Raw genomic sequence first — 19956 nt, 5'->3', positions numbered from 1 at the left:
TTTTATTTTACTATATTAAATCTGAGTATGTTCTTGCTAGCCAATGTAGCAATTAAGAGGTAGGGGCTGAGAAAACCATACTATCTACCTATCTATCTATACACACACACACACACACACACACACACACACACACACACACACACAATGTGTGTGTGTGTTTTAAGATAAAATACAGAAGCATGCTGTGTAATTGAAAAGATCAATGTCATCTGGTAAAAGATAACAGCTTAGTACCTAAAAATGGTCTAACTGAAAGCAACAGCATACTTGACTATCAACAATACTCTCATGTCTATACCTAGGACTCATATTTTCATCTCTGAAATCATTCTCTACTAAAAGGAACCAGGACTCTTTGAGACTAGGCCAATCTCATATCTCTATGACAAAAAAAAAAAAAAAAAAATCTTCACAGCTCTGGGAAATCATGCTTTCACCAAAAGTAAGAGTATGGGCATCATTGGCAGTAAGGAGGCTCCCATTTGACAAGTTAAAATAATTTGAACAAAAGAAGGGAGGAAGGGAAAAATGGGGACATTAATAATGATTAACTCGAATAACGAACTGATTCTGTCAAAGTGTATGAGTTCATATTATATCTCAATAAAGAATATATAAAAATGTGAATCTCAAAAAGAGATATAGAATAAGTCTGAATACAACAGAGAATATTTTTTATCTAAATAACTAGAAGAGTATTAATAGTGGAAAAGTAAACCGGAAGCCCCAGCAGAAAGCCAGGCAGAATCTCGAAAGATGACACTCTAAGTGATAAGGTAAACTGGGCTGAGGCAGGAAAAAACTGCCCTATAAAGAGAGAAAGGGAAATACTCAAAGACACATGAACTGAGAGTTTTCCAGAGTTCACTTAAAAAGAAACTGAATTCTTCGATTGTGAAAGCCCAATAAAAAGTAATTCATACCAACACTGCAGAAAACTGCACACCAAAGACAAATATCTTAAAATCAGCAACATGAAGAACACAGCTAACCTGTAAAGAAAGGACGTTTTAAGTGGTAGCCAACTTAATAGCAACAATGGAAGCCAGAAGACTGTAGGGTTTTTCAAAGTGCTGAGAGAAAATAACTATCAATCTTAAACTGTATAACCAGTAAAACTACCTTTGAAGACATTTATAGACTATCCAAAAATGAGACAATTTACTAACAACAGATCCTCACTGAAAGAGCTTTTAAAATATATGCTTTGAGAAAAAATTAGCGCCAGGGTCTGTGAGAGTAGAGAAAGGTAAGCCAAGAAAATGGTAAATAGTAGTAATGCCTAATTTGTGGGCATGAAAAAAGGAATACAGAACTGAGACAATGAGCAATAACGGCATATAATGCAATAGAAAAAGTGATTAGAATTAAAGCATTCAAAGGTCACTCTATTACTGAGTAAAAGAATAGTTATATTAACTTCAGACTTTACAGATATATTAAAAATCCTGGCTAACCACTAAATGAGAAAGCAAGATAGGAGGAAAATATCTGTAAAAAGCACAAAAATAGAATGTAAAATAATGGGAATTAACCCACATAAATAATAAATGTGAATAAGCAAAACAAAGCTGTTATAACTATATCAATATTAGATGAGACTTAGTTACTAAAGATAAAATCACTCTTAGTGATAAAATTTTGATTCATTTGGAAAATGTATCAGTTCTAAAACTTAGATGTACTTACTAAGTTAGTGTCAAAATATTTAAAGTAAAAACCAAAAAAAAAAAAAAAAAACAAACCAAAAAACAAACAACAACGAAAAAAAGAAAATCCAACATTCTAGTGGGAAATTTTACCATATACATCTCTCAGTAATTGACAGCCCAAGCACACATGATGATTAGTAGTGATGTAAATGTAGACAATGTAAATGGATTAACAAACTTGATTTAATGGACATATACAGAACACTGCACTCACCAAGCACACCTAGAATATGTATTAAAAAAGTGCCTTATATTAGACCATAATACAAAGTCCAAATTATTCCAAAAATCACAATCGTATCTTCTCTGGCCACAATAAGTTAAAAATTAACAATAAAAAGCCCCATACATTTAGAAATTCAAAACTGCATGGCTTAAGAAGTCATAGTAGTAATTTAATAAAAATGAAATCACAATAAAAATACTCCATAGCAAAACTTGTGTGCAACGGCTAAATTTATAGTTATAACTACTTTTACTAGGAAAGAGAGCCTACAAAATTAGTGAAGTAAACATTCAACTTAAGGAATTTGGACAAAAATAAGAAACTAAACCCCCAAAAATAGAGAGAAGAAAATATTAAAGAGCAGAAATTAAGATGAAACTGAAAGCACAAATAAAACTGAAAAATCTCTAAGCAAAACTGACCAAGAAAAAGAGAAATTACAAACCTTCAGAATTTATCAGAAGAAAGAACTATAGATGTAGAAGAAATTTAAGAGGGTATTTTATGCCAATAAATCTGAAAATGAACAAAAATAGTAAAAATCTTAGAAAAACAGAAATTACTGGGGAGCCTGGATGGCTCAAGTCGGTTAAACACCCGACTCTTGATTTCAACTCAGGTCATGATCTCAAGGTCGGGAGCTTGAGCCCCTTGTGTGGGGCTCAGTGCTGAGCCTAGAGCCTGCTTAAGATTCTTTCCCTCTTTCTCTGCCCCGCCCCACTCAAAAAAAAAAACTTAAAAAATTAAGGAACTAGAGCTACATCAATATAATGCATCTCAAAAACAATATTAAACCAAAAACAGCAAGCTGCAGAATATATACAATAGGATGTCACTCACCCCAAATTTTAAATCCAGCAAAACCATTTCCTATAATGTTTGTGTATGTATAAATGTGTATCCAAATGACTAAAACTTAAATAATAAACACTATATTCATAAGTTGTTTCCTCTTGGTATGGTATCTGGTGGTCAGGAGAGAGGGGGAGTCTCAACCTTATCTGTAAAATTTTATTTTAAAGGAAAATCATCTATAACAAATATGGCCTATGATAGCTACATGAGTAATTTTATTTTTGTCTGTATATTTAAAATATTTTATCATTAAAAAAAACTTAATAAAAATCAGAGAAGGTACAGTAAAAAGAGTAAGAAGAGCTAGTTTTTGAGTGTCTAATTATTCCAAAACTGTTCTAAGTGCTATACATATATTAACTCATGCAACACTCATGCCAACCCCATGATATAGGCGCTATCCTCATCCTCATTTTGCAGATGTAACACTGAGACAAAGATGTTAAGTACATTATGTTTTATAACCATTTGGAAAATAATTCGATAATACTGATCAATATGCACACCTGAGAACTTGTAAATATACTTGAAAGAAATAACCAAAAACATACCAAATATTTGTATACAGAAAGACATGAATTACTCTGTTGGCAATTAAAGAAAAAAAAAATTAAAACAAATAAATATACCTAACATTACAGTGAAATACTTAGGGAGCATCCATACCATGGACTATTACACACCCAATAAAAACATGTGAAAAGAATTTTCCAACATGGAATACTTCAGATTAATGTTAAAAAAAAAATTATTTATATGGTAGTACTCAACTATGTAAAAAAAAACATAAAAAGACCATAAAAAATACAGAAAAATATTAAAATGGAGACTACATGTGGTAAAATTAAAAGGACTTCTTTTTCCCTTCATGTATATGAACTTAACAATTTTTTTTAGTATGTATTGCTTTTGTAATAAGGAAAAACTACCAAAAAGAAAAAAAAAGGTACATGTTTATCTTCTCAGTCTTCCTCAGCAATCATGACAAACTATCTCTATGATGCCAAACTAATCCTAAACTGTGGGCAATTTGGGATATAGGTGCAAAAATAAGGAGTTTTGCTTAGCATATAATAAAATTGAAAAAATATATAGCCTGCTCTGCTTCTAATAATAACTTTTACTTACGTGGTAACTGTGGTGTTTTACTATCATGTGAGCGGTAGTCTTCATGAGGGACAGACTTGTCATCCTAATTGCAAAAAAAGTTTATTGTGTGGTTAATTCATAACTAAACAGATCTGCAATGCAGAGGAGAGCAGATACAAGTTTGAAGAGGTGGGAGGTTGAAGTGATATGGAGGAACTCACCATTTTCACATGCATAGGTCTATCAAACAAAAACTGCCCATTGAACATAGCTGTTGGTTTGGTCAAGGAAAACCAGTTGACTATAAAATTATACTTGAACACACATTTTTAATAATCTTAGAGTCAGACTACCTCTAATACTTTAATCAACATCTTTACTATTTTACTTATTTTAGTCTCTTCCATATACTCAAAGAAAAATCTTGAAGTCTTTGCTTTATAGTTTTACTTTATAAATAAAATATAATCTTGTAAGTCAACCACTGGGGGAAAACTTCATTTAAAGCAACTGCATTAATGCACAATGGATTACATCAACTGTCGACAGCGGATATACATACAGTTCATTGTGGCAGGAAGAGAAAGTAGAAGAGTTCATACCAGGCTTACATAATATGGCTAATTCAAGTTTTAAGAGTGACTTTAGTACTTGGACATAGTAAAGGTTTTATGTGCTGGAGACTAAAGTCTAATACACATTTCCAAGCCAGGCAACTTTAAATTCCATGACCCCCACAAAACAGTATCAAGCTCTTCAACCATATTAGATAGCGCTAAAGTGTAAATCAGGATACAAATTGCTTGAACTGCTTCAATTGCTTGTTCAAAAGTGACTGTGCCCATTCCTCTGCTCTTGCCATCTTTGTCTTCTTTAATATCTGCCCGTTTTACAGTTCCAGCTATGCTGAACACCTCCTTTAGCTTCTTCCAACCAACTTTGAAGTCAAGCTTAACATAAAATTACATAAAGTTACATACCTAATAAACCCCTCTCCCCATTTATAAATAATACAAACAAATCTTTTCTCAACTCTAAAAACTATAAAGAACTATACTTCTTGGTAGATGGTACATCAACAACAGTATTCAAATAAAAACATCTTAAGTTGTTTAAAATCAATCAAGCTTCACCCAACGTTGTTCCTTATCCTTAATTTTTTTTTTAATTTCCAAAACAGCCTCTTATCTGCTCAATCCTGTTTTGTACATGTGAAACTTGCTCATCTATTTTTACTGAGAGAAATTCAGATTTTTGAAAGTACTGTTGATATCACTGACTTTCAAAAGCTTTAGAACAAATGACAAACCAACTACAATGTGCACATTCACAAATATCAAATATCAAAGCTAAAGAAAGAAATCCATTTACCAATATGAACAAAAGTCCCATATAATGAAAGTAAACATGTTCAAGAACTGCATAGGTATTTGTAAATTCCACAGTTCACTTTTAAAGAATACTAAATACTCATATTTACACTTTAACCTTATATATATGTGTGTGTATATATATATATATATATATATATATATATATATATATATATATAGACTTAAACTGGGTTTGAGTTCCAATAATTACTGTTTCACTTACTTTCATTAAAAATCAGCAAAATGTTCTCTAAACCTACAACCCATTCATCTAATTTAATAACCTCATGATTAGAACTGAATATCTGAATGACAAAATTTTAGACTAAAGCTTAAACTTACATTAGCAACAAAAATTGTGGAACCAAGTCTACCAGCCTGCAAATTACTGATAACCTCAGGAGGAATGTTTGGATTATTGAGAATGGAAGGTGGTAAATTCATCAACCCCGATCCCATATCGGGTACATGTCCTCCTGGAAATGATCCTCCTGTTCGTTGCAATGCCCTACGAGCATTTTCTCCATCAGGATCCTATAACACACATTGAATGTTAAATACCACTAGATACATCAGTAAATCTGTATCATTAAAATAACAACTTCAAATTCTACAGTAGCTATCCCAACTGGCTCAAATTATTGGCCCTCTTGAAGAGTGAGCTTTTTTCTTATCCAGAGAATTCAGTCCCATAAAAACCTGTGGACAGACAAAAGATTTCAGTCTCCAGGGGTGTCAATTAAATACCCGTTTCCAATCACTAAAGTCACTTAAGAACTTGAAATTAGTTTAATTCTGCCCTTATACTAGGGTACAAATACACGACACATACGCATAAATATATATAACTCAAAGAGGAACAAAATACTGTACTTACTGTGACTCTTTTCTTGCTAAAATGCAGTAATGGTGAATTCTCACCACTGGATGCCCAAGGCAATGCCAAATCAGACTAATTCAAAGCTTTTCAGCAGTAGAACAGACTGTTACAAAACCCAGGAATATTGGGGTAAAGGGGAACTATTATAATGTGTAAGTTTCATTCCTAAACAAAATACAATTACCCACTTTCCAACCTTTTTCCTTTCTCAACAATGATTGTGATCTGACAATGGATTATGATCTGAGATGAAGGGGGGGATAAAGAAAGGCTAAGTGTCCAAGCAAATAATGATATTAAAAACTGCTTTTTTTTAAGTTCATTAACTGTATAAGAGAAATATTCTACCTTTAAACAAAATAAAAATAGTGAGTTTAAATGTATTTCTCACTTATCTCACCAGGTGGAATGCAAAACACACACAAAAAAACACATAAACACACTGACAGACTATCATCTGCAATACCAAATAACAATGATAAATGTAACCATCAACTCTATATTGCTAGTCTCAGTCTGGGAATATTAATAAAAACAAAGTTGGATGACCTTAATAAATTCTCTAGGAAGGCTGGGAGAATAGAAGGTGAAAAACTAAATGCAGGGGCACCTGGATGGCTTAGTCGGTTAAGCGGCCGACTTCGGCTCAGGTCATGATCTCGCGGTCGGTGAATTCAAGCCCCGCGTCGGGCTCTGTGCTGACAGCTCAGAGCCTGGAGCCTGTTTCAGATTCTGTCTCCCTCTCTCTGACCCTCCCCTGTTCATGCTCTGTCTCTCCCTGTCTCAAAAATAAATAAAACGTTAAAAAAAAAATTAAAAAAAAAAAACCTAAATGCAATTAATAAAGGTATAGTAGCTTCCAAAGTATTTTTTCACCATGAAGAAATAAAAAGAAATACAGAAATAAATAAATGTTTTGAAAAATGCTGCAAAATTTTTAAGTTAGTAAATAATAAATGTTTCAGGTCTAACTAAAGCTTCAAAAACTTGCACAAATCGAAAATTTATGATAGTGGTTACCTATGGGGAGAAGGAGGGGTAGGGGAGGTGCTTCATAAAATATTGAGATACACTGTTGTCCTTAACATCTTAGTATGTTTTGTCTTTTTATATTTTTGACATATATATAAACATATATACACACAAAAATACATATACACATATGCATAATAAAATATAAAACATATATAAATACAGTTTATCTAAAACAAAGTAGCCACTATGTAACATGGTTTTTATTCCTCTTTTCCCCTTGGAGGACAGCCTGCCAGTCACTACCTGTTATTGCTATTAGAGGGCCTATTAAATTTTATAACTGCTCCTAACACCATTTAATATAATGAAAAAATAAAATTCTAATATCTGGAAAGGAATATTGGAAATATATTTTTTCTTAGACTCTCACTAGTAGTTTTAGCACTGAGCCCAGTCATCCATTTGTAAATCAGATATTCCCAGGAAAGGGACCTTTAGTAATAATAATCCATAAAGTTAACTGAATAAAGAATACTTCATCATTTAGCTAGGCCAAACTCAGTTATTTTTCCCTCTTAAAAAAAATTTAAAAATGTAAGTATCCTACATCAATTTGGATCATATAACTCTATTCTAGGGTCTCTAAAATATTACTGAGGATAGAGGAAGTGCTAAAACTTAAAAGAACACAAACAACATAGGCTTGTCCTTTAGCATAAAAACCACCATGTAAATGGCTGGCACAGAGTACAAGTCTAAACTTTCTCTACTTCCCAGTCAAAATCAAAAGAAAGAAAGGAAGGAAGGAAGGAAGGAAGGAAGGAAGGGAGGAAGGAAAGGAGGAAGGAGTGAGGGAAGGAGAGGTAAGGGAAAGGGAAAACGAAAGGGAAGAGAGAGGAAGGGAGGGAGGGAGGGAGGAAGGGAGGAAGGAAGGAAGGAAGGAGGAAGGACGGACAAACCCCCCAGGCTCAAACAGAATTAGAGGAGTTCAAAAGCTGACTCCAATAAAGGGATTTGGAATACTTGTATTTGTTGGTAGCATGGGCTTTAATTTTAAGCCATTATCACCTCATAGTCAGAATCAAGAGACCAACAACCAGGAATATTCCTACCTTGGACTGGAATAACAACAAGCAATTATTATTACAGCTAACATTTCTTATGTAGTTATATAATATTTTGAGCACTGTGCTAAGTGCTTTTTATAATAACATCACAATTATAGTTAGTAGTTAACATTTATTAAATGTTTTACATATACTAACTGAAACCTTATAAAACTATCAGATAGCTTCTAATATCATTCTCACTTTAGTGATAAACAAAGAAATAGAGAGTGATTAAAGTTAGGTAATTTTTTTAAGTAATTAAAGGTAAGTAATTTGCCCTGAGTCACCCAGATTATCTGATGCCAGAGCTTGAATTCTCTACCATGTTATCTCATTTAATACTCATAAAAACTCTATTAGGTAAGTACTACCATTTGTACTATTATAATTACTGAGGTTTAGAGAATAAGTAACCTGCCTAGTCACAGAGCTAGAAAGTGAGCTGGGACTCTTATCATTACTCAACCAAATTAAACTGTGACTGACAGTAATGCTCTACTACCAAAGACTTGCAACCTTGCTGGTAGAGACTCTTCAGGGTCCTAAAGTACATCCTCAATCATTTCTAACACAGACTTTAGCAAAAATATATATATAACTGGTCCATGATCAAACGATTCAGGTAAGATTAACAATATGAACTAAAGGAAGAAATGAAAATGACTGCTATTCAAGCTAATCATTACCAAGGTCAATTACACTTAAGTGTACATAGTTTTTAAGGATCTTCCGATTATTCTTTTGTCAATGTATTATACTACTGTTCCATACAAAGGGAACATACCCACTTTAGGAGTTTCCAAGTTCCAGTTACAAATTTCACTAACAGATTCACAAGTTTTCTTAAATTTTAATCTGGCATAGTTTCAGGGTGATTTTAACTAAAAGTGAGTATCAATTTTATTCAAATCCATAAGGTATTTGCATTATTAAGCACCCTTTACTATCAACTACAAGAATATCTAATTCTCAAGTTAAACAACACAATCTAAAAACTGAAAATGTCTATACCAAATAAAGTCAATACATAAACCTTGCCATCTTTAAATACCTGCATTTTTTAAATCATGCACCTCTGCTTATAACAACTTGGAACAAATCAAATATATAGGAAAACTGCTTAAAAGCAAACAAGAAAACATGCACAAGCAAAATTATTTTCAATTATATAATGCTTTAATAAGCATCTAGGCTTTAAAAAAAAAAAGGAGTAGCCAGAGAAATACATCCCCCAAGATGAAAATCCAAAGAAAACATGTCTTTATATCCAAAAGTTTAAATTATTCCAAATATAAGAAATCTTACCTCTTTAATATTCAGGGGTCTTCCACTAAGATCATATTTGTTCATAGTTTCTAGTGCTTTCTTTACGAATTCTTCATCTTTGAATTCAACAACACTTAATGGGGAAAAAATTTATAGGAAATGTTTATATACTAAATTTTCTTTTTCTTAATCAGAAGTTTAAATTTGACTTAAGAAACTTAAAAAAAATTCTTACCCACAACCCTATATCCAGGAAGATTTGTCAATATATGCAAAAGAAGAAAAGTTTTAGATCAGTAGACGAAGTTAATGGTAAACTCTAATATTTAAGTCATGAAAAGCAATTGATAATACAATCACTTTTTATCTTTTACACTTCTAGAACATAATAGCAAGTGACCACAAATCTTCTGTCAATGTTTAAAAATCGATCTATTTAAAGGCAGTAGCATCTAGCATTTAACAAGCTTGGAGCACATATTTACTTTTAGAGGACTCTTCTTTAGGTTAAGACTAAATAAGGTATTTTCACAAATTCAATCAAAAGTAACTCAAGGAAATGAAAGGTTTCCATAAAACACTTCTTCCATTGTTACGACTATTTTCAAAAGATGTATTATGCACAAATTGTTTTTAATGTATATCTTTCAATTTTATTAAGGTAAAAATAGGAAATAATCTCCTTTTTAATTAATTTCTCTATTAGAGAAAACTGGCTGCACACAATTTAACAGCATCCAGTTTAAGTATATAAAATAATCACTTATGCTACAGAAACAAACCTATACATTTTTAAAATAATTGTCATTACTACTGTTCGAAGTGCCATTTGAATGTGATGACAAAGTTTTTCTCATGCACCAACTGGTTTTTGCAATAGAATTGAACACTGTTAAAGCTTTCCATTGTATTCCTCAGTGTATTGTTTTCTTGTTGCTAAAAATCAAAACCTACTATCAACCAATTCCTTCTATGTCAATTTAATCATCAATGTCATTCATACCAATTGGTCAGAGCACTGCCTCTTATGTAGTTTTGCAGGCTACCAAATTAAGTTCTTCAATGTAAATTTCAAACATACATTCTGAATTAACACCTTTAAGCTATGGGCTTGTCAGAGAACTCTTAGGGAATATTATCAATGCAGTAACTTTTAGAATATCCTTGAAGACATCAAAACACAACAAAAAAAATCCTATAGTAAAATCTCTTGGCTAAGAAGAAGCATTACCTTAAAGCATTAGAAAAGTGAATGCCCTTTATGAACATTTACAAACCCATCCCTTCCAGGCAGCTAGTTTGGTTTGAATAAATGTCAGACTTGCTAGTATAAAGCCTCAAATCTTGCATAATAAAGTAAAACAAAATGAAACTTAAGTTTCCAAAAACTGGTACAAATATTATACAAAAAAGTAAACTGCTGAGGAACTTTTAAACCTCAAGCAGATTATGGCCCACAGCACTTACCCTTGATTTTCCTTCCGCATCCTTAAAGAGCTCCACGTATGTAACCTCACCGACTACATAAGACATACAAAAGGAAGATACCAAGAAACAATACATTTAAACACCAATATCTTGCTTTACTGCACACCTGTGCACAACTCTACAGAAAAGCACCTATTATTCACCAACAATCAAAACCAGACCAACATACCTCCTATCAATGGCTATGTAAATTTAACTAATTTTCTGAAATGTACATCATCCACATTCTCTAAAAAAGCTAACAACCATATTAACCTAATTCATACTACAGATCATATTTTGGCCAGCATGATATAGTTGGTGAACAAATGCACATATACATACAAATGGTCCCTTAACCTATCATATTAAAAACATCAACATTAACACTTTTCAAATAACTTTGGTCGCCTACACACAACAGCTGTTTTAAGGTGACTTTCTACCTGAATGTCTTCAATCATGTTTGCCATCAGTAAACTAAATTTACAAGTCATGCTTCACAGCAAGCCACACACTTTCTAAATAAAGTCAATGAATAAAACCAATCAAATAGTTGTCACCTTACAACAGATACACCAATGCAAGGTTTTTTTTATTTATTAGAAGAGATCAGCCTCAAAGCCAAGTACATAGTTTGCAGGACTGTTGAAACTCAATTTTTCAAGAGATAACAAAACTAACTTTTACAAGATCAAATATTAAAATTATTTTTCCCCAAAACCAACCATATATATAAAATGAAGGTTTTCAAGTTATTCTAAAAACAAAACTGCAACAGCAGTAACGCAATTTTAATATAGAACTGCAGAGACAGCATCATGGCATTCATGACAATGCAAACAAAATGAACTCCACAGCCAGATTCCAGAATCCACCAAGATAATAACAAAACAGCTTTTGGAAAAAAATAATCAGACCTTATTATTCATACTTTAACACGCTAATGTATTGCTTAACTAATGCAATAGTCCTTTAAAAATCTATAAAAACTTCAACTAGACAAAGCAATCACTTTAACAAAATTCTTGGTGGCATGCATATGCTGGCTCACTACTATACCACTAAAATGGGAAAAAAAAAAAAACTTCATTTATCCGTATGACTTTGTAATGAAATTGTTGTCAAGTGAGAGCAGAGGAAAAGATTAATTCATGTGTCAAGAAATAAACAGAAATCAATTTTTTGAGTCTGTGTGGTTCAGAGGAATAAAAAAGTTTGCTTAGTTCCTCCCCCTTCTATATGAAGATAAGCCATCAGTGGGTTTATCAGGAATGGTTACCTTTTTCTCTCATTAGATCTTTAATAGCTTGCCATTTCATATCATATGGGATGTTGCTAATGAAAACTCTGTTTCGATTTGGACCCTTCTTTTCTCCAGTGCCTGAATTCTTATCTTTTGAATATGGATGAAATCTATTGGCCTTCTTATTTCCTGAAGATTTTTCTTTTAATTCAGATTTATCTTCTTTGACTGATTCATCATTTTCCCTATGAATTAAAAACAAAACAAGAAGAAAATCTGTCATGTTTCTAATAATGGAAGCCTACATTACATAAATATTGCATATTTATCACTTCACTTCTCAAAACTCTCCACCAAGTTAGACCTGGAGAGTCAGCTTGCTTGCTTTGAAATTACCCAATGCCATTTCAGAGCAAGAATTTGGGTATATTACCAAACTTCTCATAAAGTTTGCTTAAAAACATAACTAAAATACATAGTTATATTATGGTATCTATACATGCATACACGCTCATATGACTCTCATAATTTTTTCTATTCCCAACTTTGATCAGGATAATTAATTAGTAAGGTATTCTAACATGTTCATACTCAACACTTTCTATGTATTAACCTATAAACTAAGATAGGGTATTTCATAGAATCATATAATTTTTACTAGTAGTTATCACCTACACGATGGGATGGAACGGAGGTAGGAAGCAGTACTTAAAAGACAACACGAATCAAAATTTTATAAATCAACTTTTTAATGAGACCCTAACAGGAAAAACATTTAATTTGTAAGACTGTAATCACAATGCGATGATCTGATGCTACCCACCAACCATCCATAACATAAAAGTATATACTTAAAGTAAATCCTATAGATAAAAATTTGGGTATATATCTTAAAAATGCAACTTACTTATCAAAAGGAATCTTCTTTTACAGAAGAAATAATAGGTTTTAAATCACTAATTATTCTAGTGAATCTAAAACTATTTAATTAATACTTTAATTTAAAGCAATTTCCACAATCACACACTAATAAAAATCTCTGGAAATGACATTCAGAAATCCAAAATTTTTAAAGCTTCCTGGGTTTTTCCAACAACCAACCAGGTTTCATAATCCAGGCGCTCACTTATCTTCTAACCCAACCAACTGTGGGACTCTATACACTGTAGTGCTCCACACACACGTCTTATTGTAGTCATCTGTTCCATGTGATATTGATATTTTTAGACACTACCTTTCTGAGCAGGTAACAACACAACCATAAATATAGGATGTAAAAAACTCTGTAAGAATGAAAACTATCTGCATTGGTATGAGCAGCACCTAGCATGGTGACTGCACACAACATGTTGCTCAATAAATACTAATTTTTGAATGAACAGTCAATTAAGAACCCATGCTCATCTGGGCACAGATGGTGTTGCCGTCTGCCAGAAAAACTGCTAAAATCAAGGAAGAAACATTAGAGCCAAACTTGCTTTGCCACCTTTTCAGACCTTGACAGGGACACCTTTACAATGGAACATCTTCCCTCATCAGAAATGGCACAGCCTAGAGTAAGTCTTCACAACTGTCCCAGCTCCAGCAAGTACCTACCTGTCTGAACAGTGTGCGACTTTTGAAAATGGCAGCAAGCGGCCAAAAGGTACAGAGGCCTTTGCTCTGGTTCTAAGTACAGTAGATACAAGAACAAACTCTTCCTTTTAAGCACCCAGAGAATGTATGTACACAGTAGACTGTATTCTATGAATGTTTGTAAAATAACTGTCTCTGTTTAGGTAAGCAGACATCTATATAGTCTCTAGCTAAGTATGCCTTCTCCTACCTATTTTCTTCCTGAATGAAACCAACTGTGAAAAATGCACAGAGTTCTGAATTACAATGTTCTTCTATTCTTATATGAATAGAAGATGCTTATATGTAAGCATTTGCTTAAAACAATCTGATAATTCCACTGAAAGCAATGATATTAATGTAGGATACCCTCTCCAAAATATTTATTCCAAGTATGGCCAGAGAGAGCAATTTCTTCAACTTTTCCTCACTTAGTGGCATATTAAAGATATTACTACACTGCTCATCTATAGTGCATAAATTATCTGTGGAAGGCAGACCAGTTTAATGGCTTGAGGTATGGTCTGATTATTGAGAAACAAACAATTTAATATTCAATTCCTAAACTCTTTTTATGTCATAAATACACTATGGAGTGGACAGTTAAGATACAGGTGAAAACTCTTAGGGAAATGATGCTACATAATATCAAATATTGGCACTATATCCATAATTCCCTGTAATAATGCTCAAACTATTCACTTAAACCACCCCCTTTAATGTACTTGAAATAAAGACTGTGACTATCTTAAGTCACAAAAATGTTATGTACTCTTAAGACGGAATTATGCCCACTGAAGTTATAAATTTCTGAAAAATCAATATTCAACATCAAATAAGAAAACATAATTTTAAAACGTGGTTTTAAAAACATGCTATAGTATGAAATCTAAAATTAAGCCCAGTTCCATTCTTACTCCTAACATAATAAAAAATACTACTCTACTTCAAACACTTCACCTTGCTTCGATGCTTAATATTTTACACAACACTTTATACCCTAATGTAACTTTCAGTTTCCATATACTCCAAGATGTTAATCACACAGAAAATAATGAAGAGTTGTAACAATACTGCTATTTTTCCTCCTGTTCACTTAAGAAAAGGATAGCTAGTATACCATTTTGGCATAAAGGAAAGACTAAACCTAGGGAAACATCTTTAATTTCTTGTCAAAAGATGTGAACATGCCCATGAAATTCTCTGTGTATAAGTTTCACAATCATAAAAGTTCACTTCTGCATTTCTTAAACAAATATTTACTGGGCCTTTATAAACATAAGGCCTTGGGGATACAAAGATGAACAAGACATAGTGGTCTCTATACTCAGTGACTATGGATTAACCTCAGCAAAAGTCATTTCAACCTTGGTAAGTGGCACTCTGTTCTCTTCTAAGCAATACATATTTTAAGGCAATATTTGGTAATTTTTATAACCTCTGTGAATTCTTACCCTTAAAAATGTATGGTAGTCAAGGGTTATGTGTTAGATTGTTAACTACTCCAGTTGGTTCACAGGGTCAAAAAAAGGTTGTTGGCTTGATACAGGTAAATGTTCCTAGTTTTTCAGTATGAATGACCGACCCATGCTGGACCATTATATGGTTCTTATGGAACTGACAGTACAAGAAACCCTTGAGAGTAGATTTGCTTCTTTATTCAACTTGGGAAAACAGGAAGGTCTGAGAGATATTAACTATAAACAATATTAAAAGAATCTTCATTTGTATATTCTACTAGCATTTCTTAATTTCTTTACTTAATATTTTCCTTTTCCTCACTTTGAAGTGAAAGAGATTCTTTTCCTACCTCTGTCCTCTTGTCTAGCTAACCCACAATGAGACTTTAAAAGGGATTAGAGACTTTTAGATCTGGGAGGTTTACATGCCAGCTTTATCTGTATGGACACTATTATACTAATCACACCCAAGTATAGTAGGGCTTCTCTCTGTAATTCAAGACTGTGGTTTTTGTTTAGGAGAAAAGGGTGGCAAGCCCACATTTAGAGATAAACAAAAAGCACCAATTTTATCATTCCAATGCCTTCTATTAGAATTTATGAGGCCAAATCCCTGAGAGCCCATATTTTGGCATGCATGGTAGAAAGTGCTCCCTTTCCAGATGCTCAGTTACTGAGGTGCACCATTCTGCACCTAGGAACAAATTCCACCAAGGTCGAATCTCCTACACCTGCACCTCTATTCTGCCTGGAAGATGCAACCTATCCTATTCAAACCCAAGTGAGAGGAAGAGTGTCATAACTGAGCTGGGAGAGCTATCTTATCTGCGACCAATTCCTACACAAACTAGTCCAGGTCTTACTGTACTGCTTCAAACATTCTTATACAAAAGAAAAGAAAAATTCTCTTTTCTATTTTAGTTTGACCATATGTTCACTGCTTTCTACTCTGAGGCATAACTGAGAGAAGGAAAAGGATGTTTTCAGTAAATTATTAACATACTTTCAACTTCAAGTTTAAAAAGCTGGGCACATGCAAAAGAATGCCTGATTCATATCCCCCTATATAACAAGAACAATGGGGAGCATAACAGTTCCTTATAACTAAAAATTATTATGGATTTGAGTCAACTACATTCTTTCTAGACACTGATGACAGGGGCAATCTTAAAAGCGTCAGGCTTTCTTCAATTAAAAAAAAATCTTATTTTACCATTTTACCAAAATTAAGAACAAGCCATCACACAAGGAGTTCTTAAAAAAAAACCTGCAAGGCTTACAAACATTTGAGAGGGATGTGGGGGACCAAGGAACCACGCACATTTCCCTTTCTGAATAACCTCTTACCAATTCAAGGGTAACACAATGGATTTGGGCTCACAGCACATTATTAAACTTCCTCTGTGGCGTGTATATATATATTCAGAAATTAACACATGTTTAGAAAGCAACAACAAACACTGAACTTACAAAGCTCAGAATGAGGCCGGGAGATCGGGGACTATTCCTTTTAAATACGTTCTCGGTAGTTAAGAGGAAATGTCCGATGATGTCATCCCTAGTTACTCCCTAGTGATGAACACTAACTACTGTACTGGGCTTTAAAAGGGGGACCATTTTCCTCCAGACAGTGGCGGCCGCCGTGCTTTGCTCAAAGGTTCTCCAGCTGGAAGTCTGGGAAGAAGGAGTGACCCTCAGTCTCCGGCTGGAAACAGGGGAGGGGCGTCGGCCCCCCGGCTCGCACCCCGGCTCCCGGGCCAGGGCGGGAGGGAAGGGCCTGGGAGCGGCCCTACTTGCACCTGCTCCTCCCGCCGCCTACGGCCCGGGAGCAGTTATCCCCCACCGAGGCCCAGGCCGGCTTCGGCCCCCCTCCGAGGCCAACTCCCCGCCCCCCACCTCGTCCCGGTCCCCGGAGGAAAAGACAATACATTTTAACGCCATTGGAGCTGCTGCTGTGCTGCGGCGGCTGCTTCTCTGGCTCCGGCGGGTGCGGTTCTCGCCGCGGCTCGCCCGGCTGCTCCACTGGCTGCTGATGCGGACTGTCGTCGCCAGCGGCCCCGAGCACCTCGGGCTTGTCGGCGTCCGCCATCCCGCTGCCGCTGCCTCCGCCTCCGCCTCCGCCACGGCCGCCTGCGCTGAGGGGCTCCGAGCACTACAATGGCGGCGGCCGGGAAAGCGGTAACGGATCCCGATTTGAAAAGGCCCCGAGCGCTCAGTTGCCCGGATCTCGCGAGAACCGGTCGAGGCTGGGAGACTGGGAGAGGGTGTGAGCCGCGTGTGGGGGGTGGGAGTGGAGGGGTAGGGGGGAGGGATGGGGTGGCGGGTCAGGGCCGCCATTGCCGCAGTCAGCCCTGCTTCAGACCAGGGAGGGCCTAACTTGTCCAGAAGCCCCTGGTGGGGCTGTGTTCTGACCACCAGCCCGCCTATCGATTGGCACCCAATGGGGTCTTCGCTTACAAAAGTCGATCTGAGTGCTGGAAATCCCTAGAGCTCTGAAACCCAGACTATTCAGTTCATTCCTTGTAGGGGCAGTTTAAATGAGAGAAGCACACACCACTTTGCATCTTTAAAGACGTCTGCAAATCTTCAGACTCGCCTTAGAAATCCTTTGAATAATGCAAATAAATCACCTGCCACTTAAATGCCTAGGCACCCCGTGGACATTCAATAAATAGTTATTGATGACAGGTTGCAATTCACCAAAATGAATACCTTTGAATTTCTTTGAATTCTGGTCGTTTTTAAGAAAGAGGATTTCCTGTGGAATTCAGCTATCGGCATATAAAAAGAAGACAAGTTTTTTAATTCTCTGGATAGCAACCCCTGAGGAGAATCTATGGTTTTTGTTTTGTTTTGTTTTGTTCTGTTTTTTTCAGAAGAAAGCTTCTACTAGACTGGCTGATCATGGACATTTTGGTTTGGAGTTGTGTTTATGTTGGTGAAAATTATATTTGAAGCAGTTATAGGCTCTCAAATTTAATTACTGTATGGAGTTTTAAAATATAGTCCTCGATTTTTCCCCCTAAATATAAAAAAGTAATCCATTAAACTTAATTCCTAACTCTTGAATACTGTAATAGTATTTCACATTGAAATAACCTTTTTCAGCTGAAAGACCTTCCCAAATGTTTCTTTTCATAAAGAAGCAAGCCTGTATGGTTTACATGCTTTGCAGAATATCACATACACATTAGTGGTAAAGTGGTAGCTAGAAACTAATACTCAAGTAATACATAATTTCCTCATCCCCCCTCCCCCCCCCCCCCCCCGTTCTTTGACATTTTAATTATGTAAGTTTCTGCCCTCAACCAAAGAATACCTTGGAACATCTGATCCTATACCAGAAGAGTTGAGCTACTTCATCAAACGTACACACATAAAAATCAGAACAGTTTTGCTCATGAGGAGCACACCTGGAAAATACTGCTGTTTAGGGTGCTACTGACATCGTTTAACAAACACAACAGACGCTGTTGTAGTTACTGCATGAATTATTTCTCCTTGGTCAATCCCAAAACTTAGCATTTGGAATAGCAGAAAGGCAGTGGATTTTGACACAGAAAACCTGGGTTAGGACCTCAGTTCTGCCACTTTATGCCTATAACTCCTTGGGCAAGTCACTTAACTTCTCAATCTTTCCGTAATAAATAAGGACGATAATACCTACTTTACAGGATTAAGGTGAGAATTAAAAGAAAGCACTTTATGTAGGGCAAAGTGCTATATGAATATAAAGTAGCATTATAATTCCCTATCTCTCCAGGCTGAGCAGGGTTTTAGTCAAAGAGAAGTCAGGTGATTTTCCCATAGAACTGAATTATAAGCACTTTCAAAACATCCATTATCCTCTGTTATTCTTTTGCTATAGTTGAATTTAATGATGAAAATTTAATCCTGCTGCCCCTAATACAGTATTTTCTTGCAAAATCTTTCAATAGATTCAATTTAATATTTTTTAAGAGACCTTCATGCTTAACACAGAGTAGTAGGCACATGAGGAATATGAAAATGAGTATGGTACTGTTGGGAGACAACATTCATAAAAAGCACTATTTGAGTGCTGTAATTGAGATAAATGTGAAGCATAATTAAAAATTTATTTATAAAACAAAAGACTGGACTGCATGCTGTAGTGTGCTAATTAAAATATTTCATTAAAATATTTTTATTGATTACTGAGCTTTTTGGCACCTCTTAAAATGTTGTGCCATGCCTAAGAAAAATGCTTCCCTCACTGTAACTTAGTCCTGGTCCTAATAAATGGAACAAGGGCAAAGGTTATTCCTATAGGAGAATTGCTGAGCATTTCATAGAAGAGCTGGGTCTTAAAAGATGGAGAGAATTGGAGCAGCTTCTAAAGGTAAAATTATTGATACTACTCCATTGGACTGCTCTATAGATGTTTTTTTCCTCTCTTGCTATAAATATACTTACCTTAGCTAAATCGGTGGAAAAAAAGTTATTAACATTCTATTGCTACAATATATTTCTGTATTTTCCTTCCTTCCACTGTTTTTTTTTTTTTTGAAGTTTATGTACACATGCTGAGAAATTCTTTAGTAATGTTTAGTTTTTATCTTCTCAAAATTCCCACTGCAAATGCTATCATTTATAATTGCACAAAATGAATTACTGGTACAACTTCCTATAAATACTTAGTTTTCTTTCTTACAAACTGGAG

At 34.8% G+C, this 19956-nt stretch overlaps 1 protein-coding gene across 4 annotated transcripts in view; it reads right to left on the bottom strand.

Annotated features, from left to right (window-relative positions):
- MYEF2 (myelin expression factor 2) overlaps window positions 1–17448 on the bottom strand; it is a 31615-nt gene extending 14167 nt beyond the window's left edge. The window contains exons 1-9 of one of the 4 annotated variants that reach the window (XM_042988934.1): window positions 17204–17448; window positions 12238–12446; window positions 10956–11008; window positions 9724–9731; window positions 9528–9621; window positions 5601–5792; window positions 4682–4835; window positions 4107–4156; window positions 3925–3988 (exon numbers count right to left, since the gene is read on the bottom strand). In XM_042988934.1, coding sequence (XP_042844868.1) covers window positions 3925–3988; window positions 4107–4156; window positions 4682–4835; window positions 5601–5792; window positions 9528–9621; window positions 9724–9731; window positions 10956–11008; window positions 12238–12446; window positions 17204–17364 — 985 coding nt within the window. In that variant the 5' untranslated portion in view covers window positions 17365–17448. Of the gene's footprint in view, window positions 1–3924; window positions 3989–4106; window positions 4157–4681; window positions 4836–5600; window positions 5793–9527; window positions 9622–9723; window positions 9732–10955; window positions 11009–12237; window positions 12447–16745; window positions 16791–17203 lie in introns of those variants that run through there. The other 3 variants (XM_042988933.1, XM_042988935.1, XM_042988936.1) reach the window with 3 other exon arrangements.
- Window positions 17449–19956: the final 2508 nt, after the last annotated feature.

Source organism: Panthera tigris, chromosome B3 (assembly GCF_018350195.1).
Source record: "Panthera tigris isolate Pti1 chromosome B3, P.tigris_Pti1_mat1.1, whole genome shotgun sequence".
NCBI lineage: Eukaryota > Metazoa > Chordata > Mammalia > Carnivora > Felidae > Panthera > Panthera tigris.
This window is presented reverse-complemented; position numbering and strand designations above follow the sequence as displayed.